Source organism: Dreissena polymorpha, chromosome 3 (assembly GCF_020536995.1).
Source record: "Dreissena polymorpha isolate Duluth1 chromosome 3, UMN_Dpol_1.0, whole genome shotgun sequence".
In the NCBI taxonomy this organism is placed as follows: Eukaryota; Metazoa; Mollusca; class Bivalvia; order Myida; family Dreissenidae; genus Dreissena; species Dreissena polymorpha.
The window spans coordinates 57,953,418-57,977,139 of record NC_068357.1 but is presented as its reverse complement, the minus strand read 5'-3'; the positions used below and the strand labels follow the sequence as shown (position 1 = coordinate 57,977,139).

At 35.2% G+C, this 23,722-nt stretch overlaps 1 protein-coding gene across 1 annotated transcript; it reads right to left on the bottom strand.

Moving 5' to 3' along the window:
- Window positions 1-100: 100 nt before the first annotated feature.
- On the bottom strand, window positions 101-22,739 carry LOC127874315 (28S rRNA (cytosine-C(5))-methyltransferase-like). Its single transcript, XM_052418560.1, has 8 exons — window positions 22,614-22,739; window positions 18,678-18,857; window positions 17,886-17,994; window positions 17,021-17,132; window positions 11,712-11,853; window positions 6,665-6,780; window positions 5,521-5,699; window positions 101-905 (listed from the first exon to the last, which is right to left on the bottom strand). Exons 1-8 carry the CDS (start codon window positions 22,704-22,706, stop codon window positions 220-222), a joined length of 1,617 nt encoding a protein of 538 aa, XP_052274520.1. The 5' UTR covers window positions 22,707-22,739; the 3' UTR covers window positions 101-219.
- Window positions 22,740-23,722: the final 983 nt, after the last annotated feature.

Genomic DNA, 23,722 nt, shown 5'->3' with positions numbered 1-23,722 from the left:
AGTGTATAGATGGGATGAGCTTTTGAGAAGAACGCACATACAAAGCAGACAAAACATTTGTCTGCTTCAGTTATCGCTTTAGAGCATATTTACTATCAGCAATTGCTTAAAAGGAATTTATTTCACAAAATAAACATGTTAACTGCATAATCTTTAACAAAAGTATTATATTTTCAAAACATATGAAATAACTAAGTCAACTTAACATACACAATTATTTTATTCTTTTCTCCTATGCTTATACTTCTGTCGTTTCTTTCTGCATGCGCTTTTTTTAGCTAACTCTGGTTGTATGTTTGCACTCACTGTCCACATTGTGGTTGACCTTATTGCACTTGGTAAACAACATGATACCGAGGTTGAGTCTTTTATATGTTTGAATGTCATTACCATTGATTTCTGCTTACCATTCACTTTACCATTAACATAACGTTCATGTACACCAACAACATTATCTCCTATTTCAAAATCCATGTTTTTAATTTTATCTTCTATTGATAAGTCCATGGCGTTGTTTTTAACCATGTCATCTCCTGCATGTGTCTGCCAACTTTTCTTAATACTTAGCTTGTTCCTGCGTTCAAAACAAGCCACAAAGAACCCATTGGTCAGAGTCTTGTCAGGTGACATTCTGACGCACAGAGAACCATGCTGGTAGGTATCGAGCCCTCTCACTGGCCAGTGGGGCATCACGTGACCGATTTCAAATCTGTCACTCACTTGAGAGATCACTTCCTCAACTACTTGTTCATTCTCCATTTCATGGATTGAACACGTGGAGTAGACGACCCTTCTGACGGCAGGGAATCTGAGTGCATGTTTTAGTATGGAGATTTGGAATTTTGACAACTGTTGCAGCCGCTCAACTGATGTTGTGGAATTCTCGTCTGTTCTTTGCAACATTCCTGATAAATATATATTATGCAAAGTTCTAATCAAATAATTGTTATATTGTTTGTATTATATTGGCTTATAAACTATAAAATAGATCTAGATTAGTTATTTCTGTGATGAAACTTATTTTACTTGTTTATAAATACCATTTTTTTAACATTTATTTTCTGCTGTTACACAAAAAAAACGCTTATAAGATGCAGTTTGTGAAATACACATGGTCATTGATTGCCAAGAAAGAGATCAGGGCTCGACATTAACTTTTGAAGCCACTTGTCAAGTCGGACAAGTAGACCATAATTTCACTTGTCCTGACCAAAAAGCAACTTGTCCTGACCATTATATCTTATTCTGCCCAGTACTTTGCAAAATAATGAAATAATACAAAATGCTCAAATCATAAAGACTTGAATCGTTCAAAATACATGTAAACATAATTGTAGGCAATTTCAATACAAAAAGAACTGACTAGAATAACAGGAAAACTCAAGATTATTGATTTTTAAACATTATACAAAGCCATAATACCTGACAAAAACTTGTGTGTTGCCAACTCAAACAGAAAATGTTAAAAGTGATGTATATGTACAGTACTTAACTGATATTTAAAAAAAAATTAATCATTCTATACATAGAGAGGACGTCACTACGTTTATTGTCTGTAAGATCGGTGTGTACCGGTGTCGTAAAATGCATATTATTTACAAGGGAGAATATTCTTGTTATCTTGGCAAAGAAAAAAATGTTAAGGGTTGCTTCCCTTGTGAACAGTACAGTGTAGTACATGTATCACATGGAACTATCGGAATATCTCGGGCTTCGACATTGTGTACACACCGGTCTTACTGTGTACTACAATAACGTAGTGACGTCACCATCTATGTATAGAATGGGGCTTCGACTATTAAACGTATACAACATATACTCGGAAAAAGTTGAGTGATATCTCCACAGAAGTAATGGCTTTAAAGGCATTTTTTCTAAGTTATACAATTATAATGACCACTTGTCCCATCGGACTAGCAAATTCTTTATTAACTTGTCCGGACTAACCATTTGGTTGTCCCGGACAGTCGGACTACCTTTAATGTTGAACCCTGGAGTTGCAAGATAAACAAACCAATTTTTGTATGACATTCTTTTAATTACACGTGAAATACATGATGTGACTGTTAAGTGGTATGGAATAAAAGATAAAAACAAGGGCTGTTTGTAAAACATGCCTGCCCCCCATATGGGCTGTCAGTTGTAGTAGCAGCCATTGTGTGAATACGTTTTTTGTCACTGTGACCTTGACCTTTGACCTGAAAATCAATAGGGGTCATTTGCCAGTCATAATCAATGTAGATAGAAGTTTTATGATCCTAGGCCTAATTATTCTTGAGTTATCATCAGGAAACCATTTAACTGTTTTGAGTCACTGTGATCTTGACCTTTGACCTAGTGACCTGAAAATCAATAGGGGTCATCTGCCAGTCATGATCAATTTACCTATGAAGTTTCATGATCCTAGGCGTAAGCATTCTTGAGTTATCATCCGGAAACCATTTTACTATTTGGAGTCACTGTGACCTTGACCTTTGACCTAGTGACCTGAAAATCAATAGGGGTTATCTGCCAGTCATGATCAATGTACCTATCAAGTTTCATGATCCTAGACGTAAGCATTCTTGAGTTATCATCCGGAAACCATTTTACTATTTCGAGTCACTGTTACCTTGACCTTTGACCTAGTAACCTGAAAATCAATAGGGATCATCTGCCAGTCATGATCAATGTACCTATGAAGTTTCATGATCCTAGGCCTAAGCGTTCTTGAGTTATCATCTGGAGACCATCTGGTGGACGGACCGACCGACATACCGACCGACCGACATGTGAAAAACAATATACCCGCTCTTCTTCGAAGGGGGGCATAATAATGTGCAGCCCTCAAACATACAGAATAAGGTTAGTTCCAGCTTCAGCAATAGAAATGAGATTTTCAAGGATAGAGGGTTCTTTTCAAAACAAGGACGAAGTGAAAAGCTGGATTAGTCTTAATCCTTTACCACTAATAGGGGTTCCTTTACCACTAATAGGGGTTCCTTTACCATTAATAGGGGTGTGATTGAGGCAAAGTCAGAGGGGAGGAAAATTCTGTCGACCCATTTTGACTACGCGAATGGCGCGCATAACACAATGGCAAACCTTAAAACAGACATTAAAATAAACAACTTCTTGAACTTCATAACAATACTTCTTTCAAAAAAACCCTGTTAAACTTCACATTTAACATACCAAGGATGCAAAGTAAACAGCAATTATTGTGATCAAAAGCAGCAGTTTGTCAATGTATTGAATTACAGTAAATGGACTAAATATAAACAAACACATTTGAGTGTTCTTCTTGTGTTAATGTATTAAACTGAGTTAAATCAATATATTTAATTTGTTTACCATTCAATATCTTGCATTTCACATCTTCAGTTCAATGCTATGTCAGTTATCTGAACAGCGTGACAAACATAATAAAGCAGAATATGCATATGAATCTGATTATACACAGATCCACTAACATATAAATCAAATCATGTTTGTCTATTTCCATGTTCGAACGATACTCTTCTATATTGTTTTTACTTCGCGAGTAGACTGAACTCCAATTTCCAAACACTTGTTGTTTCTGTGACACAAATTCACTGTGCACATTTCTAAACAAAATAGGTGTTGCTTGGATCTAAAACGTAGGCTTTTTCGTTGACAAACACATTTCATTATTCCTATTTAACTATATGATGTCAGTCGTTAATTTGATTGCTATTTGTCATTTCAATAATCTTAAATTTCGCTTCAAAACTGAGCCATTTGCAAGCGGATCAGCTTGGAAATACCAAACACATTTTAAGAAACTGATTTTAATTGGAAGATTGGGAAACGACAGCCAATTTTATCGCTCGTTTTAACAAGATGTGTTTGTGAAACACAATGTCCCCCTATATGACGTTTGACCTTGAAGGATGACCTTGACCTTGACCCTTCACCACTTAAAATGTGCAGCTCCATGAGATACACATGCATTTCAAATATAAAATTGCTAGCTTCAATATTGCAGAAGTGACATTACATGAGCAATTTTGACTCAAATATTTGACCTTGAAGGATGACCTTTACCTTGACCCTTCACCACTCAAAATGTGCAGCTCCATAAGATACACATGCATGCCAAATATCAAGTTGCTATCTTCAATATTGCAAAAGTATTCATAAAATTAGCGATTTGAGCCACATACATTTGACCTCTGACCTTGAAGAATGACCTTGACCTTTCACCACTCAAATTGTGCAGCTCCATGAGATACACATGCATGCCAAATATCAAGTTGCTATCTTCAATATTGCAAAAGTACTCATAATGAGCGATTTTGGCCACATATATTTGACATCTGACCTTGAAGGATGAACTTGACCTTAACCTTTCACCACTCAAATTGTGCAGCTCCATGAGATACACATGCATGCCAAATATCAAGTTGCTATCTTGAATATTGAAATACTGCAAAAGTGTACATTAAATGAGCAATTTTGACCCATATATTTGACCTTTGACCTTGAAGGATGACCTTGACCTTGACCTTTCACCACTCAAAATGTGCAGCTCCATGAGATACATATGCATGCCAAATATCAAGTTCCTATCTTCAATATTGCAAAAGTTATTGCAAATGTTAAAGTTGGCGCAAACCAACCAACCAACCAACAGACCAACAGACAGGGCAAAAACAATATGTCCCCCACTACTATAGTGGGGGACATAAAAATGCTAAGGCAGAATCTACCAGTGTAAAATGCGGAGAGATTTTGCGCCCCGCGGATATTTCGGGCCGCTTATGAAATACGTCCGCGGAATCGGTGGTACCCCCTCCCCCCACATATTTTTTTAATGAATTTACGCGAATCTCATAAGTGAACCCCGGGACAACCCGATCTGTGGAAATCCGCAGATCCTAGGAAAAATCACACCCCTGAAGTCAGTCAAAGATACGTATTTTCACACATTTGTAAACCCTTTAAAAGCTACATTTAATTAAAGACTTGTCTTACTAGATTCAAGTATTTAAGGCTTCATATCCAATCCTAAGATACTGATGAACAGCAAACAGCATAAAACCTGAACAGAATGCAAGTAAATCACAGGTTGTTCTGGTTTTATGCTGTTTGGAAATATTCACTTTGCTTCTGAGTGGGAAAGGGTAAAATCATTTTCCAATAATTTGCTAAGGTCGCCGTGGTGTAAAAGATATGGTGTCCGCCTAGCGACCGGGAGGTCACGGGTTCGATCCCCACCGTTGGAGCGTTCTTTAGATCTCCCCCAAAGACACCAAGTACTGGTTCTAGGCCCAGGAAACAGACACGAGAGCGTTTATATAAGCCCTCGGCTTTCAATGCAATTGAGCTAAAATAAATAGGTTTAAACCAATATTTTGCTAAAAACATGAAACTTGTGCCGGCAAGTCTTCCACATGTAATTACTTTTTTCAAGAATGGAACTTTGAACTTGTGAATAATCTTTGCACAAATGAACTTATTTTCAATCAGACTTTTTCATTCCAGAACTTTGTATAATGTCAAAAACTTAGCCCTTACCTGACCCACTACAGGAGGGGTCGACCAGAATGTATTCAACATCCTTAAACTGAGCGTCTTGTGGGTCGGTGCGCAGGAAATCCAGACAGCGAGGGATGACACATGTTGCTCCTGCCTTACCCACCATCTTCTTTAGAATGTCCAGTCGTTTGGGATCCTTATCAAAGGCTAATACCTTCCTGAAACATGGGAAGAATAGTTCATTATTAAAATTATTATTGCAAGATTGGCTTGGGGCAGCCTCCAAAGAACGATGTAGTTCTCATGAGCTGCCTGAGTGTTTGGATATCGTCGCGGAAAATTCACATGGAATATATTGTGACACAAAAAAACATGAGCAGTACATGTATGTATCTCATTAAATCTATGTTACCATACCAAATCTAGCATTGAAATTTTGGCTATTGCTATAAGGAACACTGATTTTTATGGGTTAATTTATTTTACGAAATATTTGTTGATTTTGAGTTCATGTATTTATGTGGCTTTGATATAAATATATATATATGCATGCCAAATATCAATATATATATTATATATATATATCCATTTATTTATCTATATTCAGATACATTAAACTATGGCAATTTTGAAGTCCTTGGTTAATTCCATGCTTCAAAATATAGAATGCTAATAAATAGAAATATATTCCCACCCATACTTGTTGAGCATGACTATAATTATGCAGTGCTCCAGCTAGGCCTTAATCGAAGGGCGCCGCGCCCTGCCCTCCCGAACCTCCGCCCTGCCCCCCCCCGAACCTGCCCCCCCCCCCCTAAAAAAAAAAAAAAAAAAAAAAAAAATTTTTTTTTTTTTTTTTTACATATGATAATTTATAAATCTATTACTTTAGTATTACATTGTAATTAGTTTAATCCTCATTGTAGACATTATATTTGAATGGTTTAATAGTAATGGGAATAATACAATTATTTATAACATATAAATTAACATGCAATAAGAAGCATTCCAGAAACACCAGCGCGCTCGAACGTGCCCTTTTTACAAAATACTGCGCGTCAAAAGTGCCCTTTTGACAAAATACTGCGAGTCGAAAGTGCCCTTTTGACAAAAAAGCCCCCCTGCCCTTTTCAAATCCTAGCTGGAGCACTGATTATGTGTATTTATATAAATATATTCTAACCCTTTGTTGTTGAGTATGGCTGCCAGGTGTGTGGTTTTATTCCCCGGGGCAGCACAGCAGTCTATCACCATGGAGCCAGGGTGTGGGGATAACACATGGGCAGGAAAACAGCTAGCCTGCAGTGTTAAAAAGTGAAGCTAATCTGATTTTGGTCAATAAATTAGGGACACAAAAAGTTATAAATTAACCTTTTAAGCTACTAGTACTGTATTTAAATGACTTACCATGTTAATTGAAATAATAAAGAAGTACTAAAATATATTTTCAAGCCTTTTACATTGATTGTACATGACCTGTCTGCTAAAATGAAAGTAAAATAACAGCTGCTTGCCTTATTCAGCTAAAACAAGTAAGCTTTAGGAATGCCAACACTCAAAATATCTCATTAGTTTTTTCAATAAGATACCCAAGTTAAACAAAAGAAAAAGCCTTTTTTAATGTAGAATAAGACAATTTACTGTATATATATATATATAGACTGCATCAGCAAAGGAATCTTAAAATAGCATGAGGTCATTTTTATGCCACTTTCGGGGTTTAACAAGCAAATTTGTTGAATTGATATCAACCGCCAATATGCTTCTGGACACAAAAGTATTAAATTTGACCATCAAACAAGATGTGTTTGTGAAACACAATGTCCCCCTATATGACCTTTGACCTTGAAGGATGACCTTGACCTTGACCCTTCACCACTCAAAATGTGCAGCTCCATGAGATGCACATGCATTTCAAATATAAAATTGCTAGCTTCAATATTGCAGAAGTGACATTACATGAGCAATTTTGACCCATATATTTGACCTTGAAGGATGACCTTGACCTTTCATCACTCAAAATGTGCAGCTTAATGAGATATACCTGCATGTCAAATATCAAGTTGCTATCTTCAATATTGCAAAAGTATTCATAAAATAAGCGATTTGGGCCACATATATTTGACCTCTGACCTTGAAGGATGACCTTGACCTCGACCTTTCTCCACTCAAAATGTGCAGCTCCATGAGATACACATGCATGCTAAATATCAAGTTGCTATCTTCAATATTGCAAAAGTACTCATAAAATGAGCATTTTTGGCCACTGTTATTTGACATCTGAACTTTAAGGATGACCTTGACCTTAACCTTTCTCCACTCAAAATGTGCAGCTCCATGAGATACACATGCATGCCCAATATCAAGTTGCTATATTGAATATTGAAATACTGCAAAAGTGTAAATTAAATGAGCGATTTTGACCCATATATTTGACCTTTTACCTTGATCTTTCACCACTCAAAATGTGCAGCTCCATGAGATACATATGCATGCCGAATATCAAGTTGCTATCTTCAATATTGCAAAAGTTATTGCAAATGTTAAAGTTGGTGCAAACCAACCAACCAACAGACCAACCAACCAAACAGACCAACCAACAGACACGGGAAAAACAATATGTCCCCCACTACTATAGTGGGGGACATAAAAAGCATTTTTTCACGATACAAAGGGCCATTACTCCGTTACTAACAGATGGTGTACAAAGCATTTTGGCGTGCATCATCCTCTTATCCATATAAATATTCATACCAAGTTTCAATGATATCCGCCAAAGCACTTCAAAGATTATTGCTCTGACCACACAAAAAAAGCATTTGTTCAATATACAAAGGGCCATAACTCTGTTATTAACTGATGGTGTACAAAGCCATTTGGCGTGCATCATCCTCTTATCCATATACATATTCATACCAAGTTTCAATGAAATCCACCAAAGCACTTCCAATATATGGCTCCGGACAGACGGAAAGACATAAGGCTGGACAAAGCCAAAACAATATCCCTCCGCCTATGGCAGAGGATAATAAGTGTGCACAAAGTGTTTTCCCAGATTAGCAGTCTGCAAAGGTTACTGGTACATGTACATGTAATCAGGAACGAAACTTTCAACTTTTTATAATTTTTTTTTACAGGAAGTCTCCAGTATAGGCACAAAGCGCTGTCCCTTGTGAACATGCATTAAGCATAGTTTTTCCAAAACGATGTCCATGTATGGATTGTTGGGAGAGAAACCAATTGCAAAACAATATGACACACAACACAGATAACAATCAGGACGCAAATACAACAAACCCAACAAAGGAATAAAACTGGTCATCACCTTGGAATAGTTTATGCAATTCATTGGAGATTAAAAGCACTTTAAATAAGTTCCAAACCTGACACCTGGCCCAGAGTTTTAAATCTCATAAATCAGTTTCTTGCTCAAAACCAAAGTAAAAATGGCTATATGAAACTCGCCTGTTCATGTTATATGCTGCTTGCTGCTCATCAATATCATAAGGTTTGAAATGAAGCCTTGAAAACTTGAATCTAGTAAGAAAGCTCTTTAATTAAATTTGCTTTTCAAGGGGCTACAAAAGTGTCAAAATGAGTAAATAAGTGATAAAATGTTAAAATGCATATAGAAGTGAGAAAGTGTTAAAATGCGTATATAATTGGTAAAGGGTTAAAATGTGTATATAATTGGTAAAGGCAGTGTTCTAGATAAGCTGCATATCAGCGTAATATACGCATTAGAAATATCAAGATACGCTAAATTTATCATTTCTGTGCATACATTTAAGCAAGCCAATTTTGGCTTACGCAAATGATGTATGTATACTCTGTATCATCTAGACGCATGGTACATTTAAATAAGTATTGATTTGTTTAAAAGACAATCAAGCTTTTAAATGTGTTTATTAAATTACATGAAGAGATCAGCATGGTTTATTCGAAAACAAAAACAAATTACTTCTCAAAGTAAAATTGATTATTTTTTATACGACAAACGTTGTATCAAGTACAAACATTGTGCTGCCAATACTGATTGATTTTACTTTCCTCTGTTTTCAGATCAACAAGATGTGTTTGTGAAACACTATGTCCCCGTATATGACGTTTGACCTTAAAGGATGACCTTGACCCTTCACCACTCAAAATGTGCAGCTCCATGAGATACACATGCATGTCAAATATAAAATTGCTAGCTTCAATATTGCAGAAGTGACATTACATGAGCAATTTCGACCCATATATTTGACCTTGAAGGATGACCTTGACCTTTCACCACTCAAAATGTGCAGCTCCATGATATACACATGCATGCTAAATATCAATTTGCTATCTTCAATATTGCAAAAGAACTGATAAAATGAGCGATTTCGGCCACATATATTTGACCTTTGACCTTGAAGGATGACCTTGACCTTTCACCACTCAAAATGTGCAGCTCCATGAGATACACATGCATGCAAAATATCAAGTTGCTATCTTGAAGATTGAAATATTGCAAAAGTGTACATTAAATGAGCGATTTTGACCCATATATTTGACCTTTGACCTTGAAGGATGACCTTGACCTTTCACCACTCAAAATGTGCAGCTCCAAGAGATACATATGCATGCCAAATATCAAGTTGCTATCTTCAATATTGCAAAAGTACTTGCAAATATTAAAGTTGGCGCAAACCAACCAACCAACTAACAGACCAACAGACAGGGCAAAAACAATATGTCCCCCACTACTATAGTGGGGGACATAAAAAGGACACACTTAAACTCTAATAAAACAACTGTTGAAAGTTGGCAAAAACGTTTTGCGTCGCTCACGGTGGTGGAAGCCTATAAACCAAGAACAGTTAAAAAACAAAAAACACTTTATGAAACCTATTTCTATGAAGGAATACACATAGTTAATGGTTAATTGTGTTTAACAAGATTAAAGTAGTGTTTCTGTACCCCGGCTATATTCTTCTTTTACTTTTAGCAAATCATCCTTCAAGCAAGGCAAAATTTGACCATTTACCCCCATGCTTTGAAAAGTGGGGTTATTTGCCCCCATGGGTAAAAATTATCTATAACACTGTAAAGGGTTAAAATGCATGTATAAGTGGTAAAGGGTTAAAATGGGTATATAATTGGTAAAGGGTTAAAATGCGTATATAATTGGTAAAGGGTTAAAGGGGCCTTTTCACAGATTTTGGCATTTTTTGTAACTTATTAATTAAATGCTTTATATTGATAAATGTAAATATTGGATCGTAAAAGCTCCAGTAAAAATCAAGAAAAAAAATAAAAAAAGGAAAAGAACATTGCCCGGAGCAGGTTTCGAACCAATGACCCCTGGAGTCCTGCCAGAGTCCTGAAGTAAAAACGCATTAGCCTACTGAGCTATTCCGCCATGTACACATTCCGGACGTATTTTATACCTTATATAAGCAATCTTAGTAGTTTCACAAAATTTAACGACAAAAACAGAACTCTCCAAATTATTCAATCGTTTCGCGTTGCAACGCTTTATAATTTTTAGGTTTTAAAATCGTCAAAAGATGCATATAATGGCTATATTAGAGCATGGTTAATGTTCAGTATTACTGTTTCCTCACAAATATCATAACTAAAACGAAAACTTACGAATCTGAAACAACTTTTTTAAATTTTGTCAATTTACCAAAGCGTGAAAAGATCCCTTTAAAATGCGTATATAATTGGTAAAGGGTTAAAATGCATATATAATTGGTAAAGGGTTAAAATGCGTATATAATTGGTAAAGAGTTAAAATGCGTATATAATTGGTAAAGGGTTAAAATGCGTATATAATTGGTGCAGAGTTAAAATGCATTTATAATTGGTAAAGGGTTAAAATGCATGTATAAGTGGTAAAGGGTTAAAATGCATGTATAAGTGGTAAAGGGTTAAAATGCGTATATAATTGGTAAAGGGTTAAAATGAGTATATAATTGGTAAAGAGTTAAAATGCGTATATAATTGGTAAATGGTTAAAATGAGTATATAATTGGTAAAGAGTTAAAATGCGTATATAATTGGTAAAGGGTTAAAATGCGTATATAAGTGGTAAAGGGTTAAAATGAGTATATAATTGGTAAAGAGTTAAAATGCGTATATAATTGGTAAAGGGTTAAAATGCGTATATAAGTGGTAAAGGGCTAAAATGCGTATATAATTGGTAAAGGGTTAAAATGCGTATATAATTGGTAAAGGGTTAAAGCAGATGTTGTTACCTTATCCTGCAGGATGATGGACCCGTTCAGATAGAGGGGGTGAGTGTGCAGGTCAGTGCCAGATGGGAACACCAGCACATTGGAGATGTGGGGGTCCTCTATTACAGTCCCAGGGTGTAGAATAGCACGCAGACACTGTGGGCTGATGCAAACATGATGAATTTTTTTATCATACCACTACATTGATATCTACCTGATATAACACTGCCTCATATATTTATTTCAGGCCCTGTGGGCTGAAACAAACATAATGTAATAAATTATTATAAGTCACATATAACTACAGTACATGTGGAAAGTTTTTACCTATTTCAACTTATTTGACAATCATGGATTTCAATTGAAACAGAAATCTCTTTTTCCATGCAAGCATTTAGCAATTTTCTCTCTTTTGACTCCTGCATCATTTTGATGGAAATGTAACAATACAAATCATGTCATTTCGCCAAGTGTTTGAGTGAAATATTAAGAAACATTTTCTTAAAATCTTACTAGTATGCACAAACAATAACTTTGTACTTCAGCATGTTTACCCTTTTTTTCAGGGGTTTGTTTGAATCCTGGCTTCCTAATCTATCAAATTCCCTAACGTTGTGACGTCACAATTTTTTTCAACATGGGACAAGTGTAGGAAAACTTCTCAGAACAAATCTGTGTCAGGGGTCAGATTGATGCTTAGACAGACTACCAGGAAGATCCCAGCAGATCATCTTCTACTAAAGCAGGTACAGGAGAATAGTGCTTAGAAATGGAAAACTGGGTCAATAACTACACTAATATATATTGAATCTTCTCCATAATAACATACCAAACATTAAAATCTAAACACCACAGATGGATTTGTTGAAAACGTAAAAAACTCTTTTGAAGACTTAATAGAATCAAGATGGCTCTAGTTCGCTCACCTGAGAGGAGTCGGTTCATTTAATCTTTACCAAATGTCAAACTTGACCTAGATGTTGTCCAAACAAACATCCTGGTCAAGTTTCATCATTATTTCATCTGCGAGTCATGATCAATATACCTATGAAGTTTCATGATCCTAGGCGTAAGCATTCTTGAGTTATCATCCGGAAACTATTTTTCTAAGTTGAGTCACCGTGACCTTGACAGCCATTGTGTTAATACGTTTTTTGGCACTGTGACCTTGACCTTTGATCTAGTGACCTGATAATCAATAGGGGTCGTCTGCGAGTAATGATCAATATACCTATGAAGTTTCATGAACCTAGGCATAAACTTTCTTGAGTAATCATCCAGAAACCATTTTACTATTTCAAGTCACCATGACCTTGACCTTTGACCTAGTGACCTGAAAATCGTTAGGGTTCATCTGCAAGTCATGACCATTGTACCTATGAAGTTTCTAGATCCTAGGCATAAGCGTTCTTGAGTTATCATTCAGAAACCATTTTACTATTTCAGGTCACTGTGACCTTGACCTTTGGCTTAGTGACCTGGGCCCGTATTCACCAAACAATTCTTAGACTAAGTCTAAGAATAAAGAAAATTCTTTAAAGTAGAATATTCAAGAATTTCTTTAATTTTGAGTCAAAAACTGCAGTAAACATCTCTATCTATATTATTTTTCATATATAATATTTTGTTAATGACATAATGACCAGTGGAGGCCTGTATATATTCAAACACTGAACACATTTTCTTGGTTCTAAGTCTATTCTTTATTCTTAAGTCTACGAATCGGTTGGTGAATATGGGCCCCGAAAATCAATAGGGATTATCTTCGAGTCATGATCAATGTACCTATGAAGTTTCATGATCCTAGGCATAAGCGTTCTTGAGTTATCATCCGGAAACCATTTTACTATTTCGGGTCATCTGACCTTGACCTTTGACCTAGTGACCTGAAAATCAATAGGGCTTATCTGTGAGTCATGATCAATGTATCTATGAAGTTTCATGAACCTAGGCATAAGCGTTCTTGAGTTACATGTATCATCTGGAAACCATTTTACTGCTTTGGGTAACCGTGACCTTGACCTTTGACCTAGTGACCTGCAAAATCAATAGGGGTCATCTGCGAGTCAGGATCAATGTATCTATGAAGTTTCATGATCCTAGGCATAAGCATTCTTGAGTTATCATCCGGAAACCATTTTTTTATTTCAGGTCATCATGACCTTGACCTTTGACCTACTGACCTGAAAATCAATAGGGGTCATCTGCGAGTCATGATCAATGTACCTATGAAGTTTCATGATGCTTGGCATAAGCGCTCTTGAGTTATCATCCGGAAACCATCTGGTGGACGGACGAACCGACATGAGCAAAACAATATACCCCCTCTTCTTCAAAAGGGGGGGGGGGCATAATGAGAAAACTGCCCCATTCCCAGCAGCCATGTTATTCAACTGACCGGAACCATTTTTGAACTCATTTCTCGTATCAAGGAAACAAATGTTCTGAGCAAATTTCATGAAAATTTTGGCTAAAAATGTGACTTCTACTGTGTTCACATGTTTTCACTATATACATATAGAGAAAAATGCCCCGCCCACTGGCGGCCATGTTTTTTCACCGATCCCGACCATTTTCAAACTCGTCCGAGATATCAATAAAACCAATGTTTTGACGAACTTTTATGATGATCGGCCAAAAATTGTGACTTCTAGAGTGTTTACAAGGTTTCTCTATAGCCAAATAGGGAAAACTGGCACTATATACATATAGAGAAAAATGCCCCCCCAAATGGTGGCCATGTTTTTTCACGATCTCGATCATTTTCAAACTCGTCCGAGACATCAATTGAACCAATGTTTTGACCAACTTTCATGATGATTGGGCAAAAATTGTGACTTTTAGAGTGTTTACAAGGTTTCTCTATAGCCAAATAAGGAAAACTGCCCCGCTCACTGGCGGCCATGTTTTTCAACGGATCGGAACCACTTTTGAACTCAACCAAGATAACAATAAGACAAACATTTTGACAAAGTTACATTAAGATTGGGCATGAAATGTGACTTCTACAGTGTTTACAAGGTTTTTCTTTTTTTTGACCTAGTGACCTAGTTTTTGACCCAGCATAACCCAGTTTCGAACTCGGCCGAGATTTCATTAGGACAAAGCTTCTGACTAAGTTTCATGAAGATGGGACAAGAAATGTGGCCTCTAGAGTGTTTACGAGCAAATGTTAACGGACGGACGGACGGACATAAGACAAACAAAGACCGGTCACAAAAGCTCACCTGAGCAATCAGGTGAGCTAATAACATTTTTTACAATATCCTCTTATTTTATACAATATAAAGCATATAGCATATAAAGCACTTTATAAAGAAGCAAAACAACAAGAGCTGTCAGAAGACAGCGCGCTCGACTATTCGAGTGCTTGACAGTATTACGTAAGCCATCATTGGGAAATTGTTCATATTCAATAATTGATTATACATCTTTCAAAAATAAAAAAAAGGAAAAAACAAGATATGTGTTTGTCAGAAACACTATGTCCCCTTTTGCGCCGCTTTGAAACTTTATATTTGACCTTGAAGGATGACCTTGACCTTTCACCACTCAAAATGTGCAGCTCCATGAGATACACATGCATGCCAAATATCAAGTTGCTATATTCAATATAGCAAAAGTTATTGCAAAATGTGTAAGTTGGCGCAAACCAACAGACCAACCAACCAACAGACAGGGCAAAAACAATATGTCCCCCACTATAGTGGTGGGGGACATAAAAAAAAATGTTTGGGGGGGGGTTGAGAGGGGATATAATGTGGGGTGTGGTCATTTATTAGACCATCTTTCAAAAATAAAAAAGGAAAAAAAATTATGGGGGGTAGGGGGGAGGGGGTAAGAGGGGGTTTAATGTGGGGTGGGGTTATTTATTAGATGATGTTTAAAAAATATATTTATTTATTTATTTTTTTTTTGGGGGGGGGGGGGTAGGGGGGTGGGGTGAGAGGGGGTTACAATGTGGGGTTTGGTAATTTATTAGATGATGTTTAAAAAAAAATGGGGGGGAGTTTGGGGGGGGGAAGGGATTCTGGGTAGGGGCGTGGGGTATTGTTTGGGTGGAATCCATTGTGGAATTCAGGTAAGTGTTGTTTTGTCAAAGTAATAATAAAATGTGATCATAAATAAAGAAGTTATGGAAATTTAAGCAAAATGTTCAGTTATCTAAGTGTAAAAGGGGCCATAATTATGTCAAAATGCTTGATACAGTGGTCTGCTCTTATTTAGAGGTTGGGGTCATCTTGGTAAACAAGTATGCAATATAAAAAAAGCAATATGTCAAAGGATATAGGAAATATTTGGGGTAGTATGCAAACTTTAACATAGATTTATTAATAATATGCATTATATAAGTATAAAAGGGGAAATTTTATGACAAAATGCTTGATAGAGTTGTCTGCTCTTGTTTATAGGTTGGGGTGATGTTGGTAAACGAGTATGCAAAATAGAAAGCAATATGTCAAGGAACAATAAAAATAAATGGGGTAGTATGAAAACTTTAACACTTGCTGCATATTCTAAGTGGAAAAGGGGTCATAATTATGACAAAATGCTTGATAGAGTTGTCTGCTCTTGTAAATAGGTTGGGGTCATGTTGGTAAACAAGTATGCAAATTATGAAAGCAATATGTCAAGGGACAATGAAAATAATTGGGGTAGTACGAAAACTTTAACATTTGCACACTAACGATTACAGAACAGAACAGACACACAGACGCCGGGGTGAGTAGGATAGCTCCACTATATATATATTTCATATATAATAGTCCAGCTAAAAATGCGTTACATTCCTCCTTACACAATTCTTTACATTTGGTTCTTCTGAAGTACACTCAGAAAAGTGTGACACATTTAACAATGAGCCCTATCAAATCAGAAACACTGGAACAATTTAATTGAATGCGATGCGATAACAATGAGCCCTATCAAATCAGAAACACTGGAACAATTTAATTGAATGCGATGCGATACGTCCTTAAAGTAATTAAAGTGAGTAAACAAGAGCTATGTTTGTGAAACAATGCCCCATACGGCGCTGCTTTAAAGCCATATATTTCACCTTTGACCTTAAAGGATGACCTTGACCTTTCATCACTAAAAATGTGCAGCTCCATGAGATACACATGCATGCCAAATATCAAGTTCCAATCATCAGTATTGCAAAAGTTATGACCAAGGTTAAAGTTTTGGGACACACACACACATACAATGACAGACAGACACATACAATGACAGACAGGCCATAAACAATATACCCTCGATCATTCGATCTGGGGGAATAAAAACAATTTCTGTGTACAATGTACATTCAGAAGATAAAATGCAATAACCTGAAATCTTGAAGGTCCATTGACTGGAACTTGTATTTGGCCTCAAAGGCTTTCTTCACAGTTGTAAGGTCACTTTTCAATGTATTGATACGGACATACTTGGGTAAAGTGTCTGAAATATAAAAACAGTCACTAAAAATTACTTAGCCTTGTGCCAAGACTCATATTGTGAATAAGCTCATTAAAATTTTCTGCAACAGACAAAATGGACCTTTCCACTACATGTAATGTCAAAAATATTTAAACCATTAGCACTATCACAAAGTCATCAAATTTAATATGAAAGTATAGCCTTTTATGGGTAAAAACCACCTCAGATGAGGAAAACGCCACCACCCCTTACAGGGTTCAACTTAACTATTCATTTGTACATGTTTATAGATCCAGAAAAATTAATTAATATTTGTACAATAAGATTGACAAAAATTAAAAGGGAAGAAATCAGCTGTATGGAGAAAAATAACACCCTGCACTTTTTATTAACTATTTTTGGCAGGCTCTTGAGCAAATGAAGAACAGATCTCTTCTGAGAATAGAGCAAAAAGGGAAAAACAAAGAAAGGTTTAGACGTATGAGAACTCTTTGTTACGTAATGTAACTATAATGGGGTTTGATTAACTGTGTGCTTACTTTGTCCTCTTTGGACTTTGGTCTACTGGATGTATCGTTTAATTAAACCTTGTATAACTTTGAAACTTTGAGAAAAACAACAACTTTGAAACATGTTTTGTTTCAAACTTCAACTATAGTTGCTTTTGATCAATTAAACTTATTGCTTTCTAGGCTCCCATTAAAATAGCAGGTAAATTTCTGATCTGTCTATAATCAATTATATTTACAAAATGTACCAGTACATGTGCATTACCTTCAGGTTGTGTGTTTGTTAAGAGCTGTTTGAGATCACTAACCCCTGCTTCTATCTTCAGTCTCTCACATACTGCATGAAGGCCCGTCTTGTGTCTCGCTATAATCACCTGAATTTCAACATCAACGGTCACCTTTAATGCTTAGTCATTCAACCTTTTTGTTGAACAAGCAATTAAGTCATCAAACTCAGAATGTACATTACAAGTGTATATTTACACACTGACATGCATGTTAAACAATATCAAAAACAAAAATATAATGTATATAATAAAAATTTTCAGATCTTTAACAGTTATATCAAAGTTAAATTAAAAAGCACAACTTTATGCTGTATGCTTTCAGTTGGTTTATTGGGAAATATGAATAACGTAAAAATGGTTATTTACAGTTTCTTATAGAGAAAAGTTGCTTATGAATACCAGCTTATGATCATAGGAAAGAAATACTAGCACTTGTGGCTGTGTAAAATGTGAAGATTTTTTGCACTTGATCATTTGTGAATAAAAAATGTTTTTTTTAACAAACACATGCACTATGTACACTAATTAAATTTTCTTTAATAGAACTACATTCCTTTGCCATGCTCAATTAAATCGATATATTATGAACAATAAGAAATCTGAAATGAAAAACTTGACCAGTTTTCCATAAAAAATTAATTAGTAACTTATGGTTTATTAATCAAGCTTCACTGAATTGTTTTCAGACAAAATATTAAATAATAAATTGCTTAAATTGCAACTGGCAGATACATATAAGCTATTGAAATGGTCCTCAATTTTCTAAGTACCTTGAATCTGCCCCGCACTCCCCTACCAAACATGTGTTCATACAGCAGCACCAAGGCCAAGTGTTCGTCATGTTTAAGTTGCTTATCTCGCAGAAAACCCTCACACTTGCCAGCAATCTGCTTCAATATGGGGGCATTCTTCAACACTTCACAGACAACTGCATACAGTGCTTTCTTGTTCTAGAAATAAATAATCTTGTATATATTACAATACATAGCTCTATCATGTGCATCACTCATATATATAGGATCTGGCACGAGTTGTCATATCATACCATATTTTATTAAGTGAGTTCAGGAATTTTGTTTGTAAGCGAGCCTTAAGCGAGCTTACTAACAAATTTCCTGGATGAGTTTAATAAAATATGGTATGATATGACAACGAGCGTCAGATCTTTTTTATCACATGCTTTTAAATGAGCAAAATAAATAAATATTCTGGCAAACATAATGATATTAAATGAGCAAAATAAATAAATATTCAGGCAAACATAATGATAAATCCCAAATGTTTTTTAGAAAGAATTGTCTTATGCGTATGTTATCTCAATTTTAATTCAATTACATCTAACAAAGTATTATATGATTTCGTTCTTTTAATTTGAATGATTATAAAGATCTATATCAAATTTAGCAATTCCCTAATCAGTGGACTTTTTGTGTGGATAAAAAGGCTCATTTATTTATTTTCCCAATTTCATGAAAATGCCGATAAAATTCCCAATTCCAAAGCCATAGGCTATCTTCCCAAAAAGTGGGAAAAAACCCTGAGTCAAACAAAGCTTGAATAGTGAATTTTATTGTGAATTTATACTATAGAACGCGTGTTGTTTTTTACAAATGTCCATCAGGACAAATTGTCTCATTTCGGGACGCAGGGACAAAAGTGGGACTGTCCTGCCAAGATCAGGACGTCTGGCATGTATGATTGATGAACAGAAATAACTTAACCAGGGTTGTGATTTAAGAACCGCATTAGGCTCAGGGGAGATAAATGCAATACCGTGTTCAAGTAAACTCTTCATTCGCATACAGATCAAGTGAAGTAAATAAGTTCCAGGGCTTTTCATCAGGAAATTGGGAAGAGGCCCTAGCCTTTCAAATTGGGAATTTCATGCGCATTAACTGCTCATTTTGGGAAGACCGTGTTTTAAAAGTTTTTGAAACAGGATCTTTTTCATTGTGCAGAAGTATTGAGACACATTGTGGTGCATTCTTAATCATATAGAGCAGTTCATTGTTATTGTTTTGATTCCGGATTTTGGCGCATGCGCAATGCACTGGTAGGCAAAAGCATGGGTTAGCGCAAAACATATGGATAACGACACTCGTTTAGTAAATAAATCGAAAAGAAGCTCCGAAAAAGCAACACCTAAATGATATTTCAAAAATATAATATTTAGTGCAAAAAGAATTTATTAACACATTTATTTGCATCTTAAAACAATGCGTCATTAGTATCAAAGTAAAGATTGTTTGAAGACTGAAAGACCGACAATTTGACACAACAAAGAGCTCTATGCATTAGCCGTATTATTTTTTGCATAAAAGCTTCAATAAATTACAATAATAATACATCTAATTAATAAAATAATAATTTTCAATGGCATGAGTACGCTAGTGTGATAAAAATGAGTGATATAAAGTGTTAGGGGTGCATTGAAAATTATGTACTTCAAAGCCCTATTATAAGCGAACGGTATTTACATGTATTTAATTTTGATGGGTTTTGTACAGAGAATGACACTATTGAGGAATATTAACATACAACTGAAAAACACAACTTTACATGATGCAAATTGAACTGTGTATTCATGTATATTGAAAACTCGTTACTAGTGAGTATGCGTGAAACATATTTAACATTTGAACACACATATATCTATATACATATTGTTTTATTATTATTTTTTGAAAACATTATTTACCCCCGTTGGTGTCAAACGTAATTTCTAGTTTTTATGATGTTTGTGCATTGCCGTAACATTAAATCATCATACGGAATCATTCCTAATGACGTGGTTTTAATTAACTGATACCAGCTAAATACATTAAATGTTTTCTACGAAATTATATAATTATTGAATACTTTATTTTTTATAAATTAAACGGGCTAATATCTTTACGGTTTACAATTTCTGAAAATCCATATTGGACATGACTTTTAATTTGTACAATATGTAACATATCTAATTTAAGCAACTGTTAAGTATTTCGGCGGTAAATTTTTCAACCAAATGACTGCTTAATACTACCAGAACGAGAAGACATGGTGGTATCCTCAATTGTGTTGAATGCCCAGACTGTCATCTGCCACCCAGTGTGGTTTATGACACCATGTTGTTAGTGAAGTCTGGACAATATCTGATCAAAACACGATAATCGGTTTATGCAGAACTTTAACACCCGAATACAAAGGCTCAGTGCTCCAGATAACATGCGTAAAGGCGTAAAAACAAATTAAATTTCTTAAATAATGATTTAGATTTACAATCTTTGCGTTAAGTTACGCATTGAAAAAATAAAACAAGAATTCAAAATTTTCAAATGTGCGTAAAACTTCCAGTAGCAAATTTTATACGGTAAACATTTCATCAAGGTTCTGTGACTCGTCTAGGCGCTCAATTAAAACTACAGCTTTAAGTCAACATCACTCAAGCATTTGCTGTGAGGAAGAGCCACAACTAAGAACGGTCGAAAGGCCAAACGGTCTCGATTCTGTTCTCCTTGTATTGCAGGCGAGTCATTACTGTTTATTGTACCTTTTTAATTACCCTTATCGTAATTTTTATACACAAGTAATATAATGTATACCTATTCAAAATATCATGAAAATTAAATGTTAAATATAGTTTTGATATGACTTTTACGGGGACTAAAAGGCTATTATGACCTAAGCCGAAGTGTCAGTGACCGTTTTACATAAAAATCAAAATGGCCGACCAAAGCGTGGAAGGCATAAAAGGCATTTCAGTGTCAAAAGTCCACGCTGCATGCATTCTTTCAATTAGATTCAAATACCCAAAGCATGGTTTCGTCAATAATTGATGAATTTATAAGCTCTTGCGTAAATGACTCAATTTGTTGATGCGTCAAAAACAATGAATAAACAATTATTTTGTAATATATTGTTAAGAATCAATTTTATAAATAGGGGAATAATAAGAATTAGGTTTTAAAATAGGGAGTAAATAAGAATATGACCCAAATTTTATCTGGAGCTCTGCAAAGGCTTACACGATTTTAAGATTGATGCAAACAATGAAATGAAAAATATTGCATTTAATTTAATTTAATGTTTATTTAATGTGTCAACGTGTTAGTTTTCCCAGACAAATACCATTTTGGTTAATATTTATATGTTGTATATTTGGAATTGATCTATTTATTGCTTGTTTTCAATCTGTGTTTCAGTAAAGTAGAACAACATAGCATGTTCAAAAATACAATCTAAATAAAATCGTTTAAATATAAACGATCACGCTCTATTTCTTCCCATCGATTGTGTCTTTCTTTTGCCTACCAATGTAGTCCGGATGTAAACACACAGGTGGCGTGACGTCACACATGAACTGGTCTATTAGAGCTCCTCATTACTTTCAATTTGGGAGATGCCCAATATGTCTATGTAAAAAACAAAAATTATTTTTTTTTACAATTTGGGAAATTCCTCTATCAATTTTGGGGAAAAATGACATTATTTTTAATTGGGAAGTAGCCGAATTTCTGCCTCTGTTATATAAGGGTGAAAAGCCCTGATAACTTTTTTTGCAAACTAAGTTTGACATTCAACGGGAGTAAATCAGCTGGAGAAAAAATCACGATTCTGCAAAACACTTCTTGTCCGAAAATCATGATTATCCGAAGCATACATCCAGATAATTATATCTATTATTGACATGTTCTGCAATGAAACGCTTGCACAACGAAACACACCTGTAACGAAGACGAATAAACTTGAGTCTTAATTGACGCCTTTTTGCTTAAGACAGTCTGTAAAATACGACTCGCTTCCACATAAACATCCATGCTGTTTGCAGTGGCAGGTTAGAGGTCCGTCTAAAATGCGTATATGACTAATATCCGCGGATATGGACGAAAAGTGCGAATATGAACAAATATAGGCAATATTTTTGCGTTCTTTGCAGCTTTTTTTGTTATGAACATAGGGCCTATCACTGTTGAATAAAAAATTCACAATATATGATAAATCTTTTAAAACTTCCTCAAAATAGAGCAATGTTATAAAAGCGGTGTTCTGACTCGTCGTTCATATTCGCGGATATGAATTAGGAGTTACTGAAATTAAAATGCCAATGAAAAATGCTTTTGAATTCATTCGATCGTAACATTACACATGAGCGACGTGAATTTTTGTCACAGAACGATTTTCATATAACAAAAATAAAGGAAAATACATTTAAAAAGCAGTTGTCTACTCATATCCGCACTTTTCAGTCATATCCGCGGATATCAGTCATATATGCAGTTTAGTCGTACACGCAGGTTAGACATGGTACAATCTACATGATGAATCGGCTACACTACACCAGTTTGTACCTCAAGCTTTTTCTGGCAAACAATATGCATGCATACATGTCTTCAAGGATTTTTATAAACCTCAGTATTGATAAAAATAAGAAACATAATGAAATCCACCACTATGTCACATGTAGAATATATCGAATTCATTACTGAAATCCATATTCGCTAAATCATTCGTTTAATACAAACCTAGCTGTGCCAAAGATATAATAATAGTTATTATTATTATTATTATTATTATTATTATTATTATTATTATTATTATTATTATTATTATTATTATTATTATTATTATTATTATAAAATCTTTGGCACAGGTTTGTATTAAACGAATGATTGGTGCCTCGCAAAAGCGTTTTGAAATGATTGTCCGTAACAACACCAAACGGTAAGAAATTGATACTATTGTGAACCGAGATATGACACGTGGTAAGTATATTAGAATCTTCCAGTCCACAAAGACTAACCAGGGACGACACTTTTAGCTAGAAAGTAATTTT

Coding starts and splice junctions, on each gene's coding strand:
- LOC127874315 (XM_052418560.1), bottom strand. CDS start 22,706: ATGGATGTTTATGTGGAAGCGAGTCGTATTTTACAGACTGTCTTAAGC. Junction 11,854..17,020: donor ATGGACCTTCAAGATTTCAG/GTTATTGCATTT, acceptor TGTTTGCATCAG/CCCACAGTGTCTGCGTGCTA. Junction 906..5,520: donor CCCCTCCTGTAGTGGGTCAG/GTAAGGGCTAAG, acceptor TATATTTATCAG/GAATGTTGCAAAGAACAGAC.